Below are 1,977 nucleotides of genomic sequence, written 5' to 3'. Positions count from 1 at the left end.
TACATTTAAAATATTTTAACCATGATTCCTAAATTTAATAAAATTGTGATTAACATTATTAAAAAAATTATCATTTTTTGTAAGATTAAATATTTTATTTATTTATTTTTTCTAAATAGGCTTACTACTGTGTGAAAACTTTGTAAAGTTATATAAAGATTTGAAATATTTGATAATATTAAGTTAATAAAAAATATAAAAAACAAAACTTGCATTGTATAAAGACATAGTAAAACCGGATGGAGTATGAGAAGTGGACGCAACACCAGGATAGCGGTAGACGGTTCGGGCACATGACAACAAACATCAGTGAATGTGTGAACTCCGTCTTGAAGGGAACTCGCAACCTCCCGGTCACGTCGTTGGTTAAGTCCACATACGGAAGGCTTGCTGAGCTATTCGTTATCCGGGGACAAACAGCAGAGGTGCAACTTGGAGCTGGACAAGAGTTTTGTCAGGCATTGGTCAAGGGTATTGAAAGGAACATAAGGGAGTCAAGGTGCTTCACCGTCACGTTGTACGACAGGCACCAGTCGGAGTACACGGTTGCTGAGACTACACCGACTGGAAACTTCTCCTTGGGTAGCTACAGGGTCTCGCTGAAGGATCACACATGTGATTGTGGGTACTTTCAGGCCCTCCATTATCCATGCTGTCACGCCATTGCTTGTTGCGCCCACTCCCGGCTTAATTGGGCAGCATATGTGCATAAGGTGTATCGTATGAGTGAGGTGTTCAAAGTTTACAGTAACGGGTTTGTTCCGCCCATACCAGAAGGGCTATGGCCACCATATGCCGGGCCTACTATCATTCCTGATCCTAACATGAGGCGAGCCAGGGAAGGTCGGCCGAAGGCAACTAGGATCCGTGGTCCCATGGATCGATCTGCTGAGAACCAGCCCAAGCGCTGTGGGCTCTGTCGACAGCCAGGTCACACGCGGAGGAACTGTGGCCAGCGAAGAGATACTGCTGGCGGGGATCATTAGGTTGTATTATTTAGGTTGATGCTGGGTTATCAATGTATGTTTAATTTCAGTCTTATAAGTAGCATTCTTGTTATTCATATGTTTATGTATCGTCCTGTAAGAATATTTGTTTCTTGACTTGGTATATTAAGAAAGCCTAACTTAGTGTTAATGTCGTTGTATTTGTTTGGACAAATAAAATAGAAACGACTAGATCTTTAATCATACTTAATAGCAGGATACATCAATTTAAGATACAACACCAGAAAGCATAACAAATGTTTAAACAGTAATCCAAGTACATAACGAAAGAAAGGACATAGACAAAAGGGAAATACATAGCTAACTAATCGGAGTCCTCGATCGTGTCACTGTCGTCATCCTGCAACTGACCAATAAGGTGACCTCCAGTGCCACATAAAGGAGCACGACGAGCCCTCCGTGGTCTCTCATCCACCTGTGGCACCTGTGCCTGTGGCGGAACTACGCTGAAAGCCGAAGCTGGGGTACCTCCCAACGCGAACCATGGGTCCAATGGTGAAGGCGCAGGCTCGTTCAGGTCAACCGGCAAACCTGGCTGTACATCCTGAACATGTGGCTGGTGCTCGGCAAACTGTGAATGTCCCTCATCCATCTGTGGCCTATAATGAGTGCCATCATCCTCTCCCAAGATGTCTGCTATATCTCTGAAGAACTCTGACTGACTCACAGGATCATCAATGTCCATACCGACGGCCGCCGTAGTAAAGTCGACGAACATCTGAGAAGAACCCCCCACCTCAAACATCTGAGAAGAACCCCCCACCTCGTACGTACCCTGATCCATCCCTGTGCCCACACCACCACTGTCGTCACCTACAGCATCCTGACCACTGTGATACTCTCCAGATGGTCCTCTACCACGGGCACGTCCACCACCATCCCGCTGACCATGTCGTCTGGCCCTACGTCTCGGAACACGATGATCAACATCACCTCCCTGATGGCCAACACCCTGCCCCTCATCTAACTG

At 45.6% G+C, this 1,977-nt stretch overlaps 1 protein-coding gene across 1 annotated transcript; it reads left to right on the top strand.

The window, feature by feature from the left end:
• Positions 1–239: 239 nt before the first annotated feature.
• Positions 240–986, top strand: LOC114924257 (uncharacterized). The gene has a single exon (XM_029288174.1). The coding sequence runs from the start codon at positions 240–242 to the stop codon at positions 984–986; it is 747 nt and encodes a 248-aa protein (XP_029144007.1).
• Positions 987–1,977: the final 991 nt, after the last annotated feature.

This window comes from Arachis hypogaea, chromosome 7, assembly GCF_003086295.3.
Source record: "Arachis hypogaea cultivar Tifrunner chromosome 7, arahy.Tifrunner.gnm2.J5K5, whole genome shotgun sequence".
Classification (NCBI taxonomy): domain Eukaryota; kingdom Viridiplantae; phylum Streptophyta; class Magnoliopsida; order Fabales; family Fabaceae; genus Arachis; species Arachis hypogaea.
This window is presented reverse-complemented; position numbering and strand designations above follow the sequence as displayed.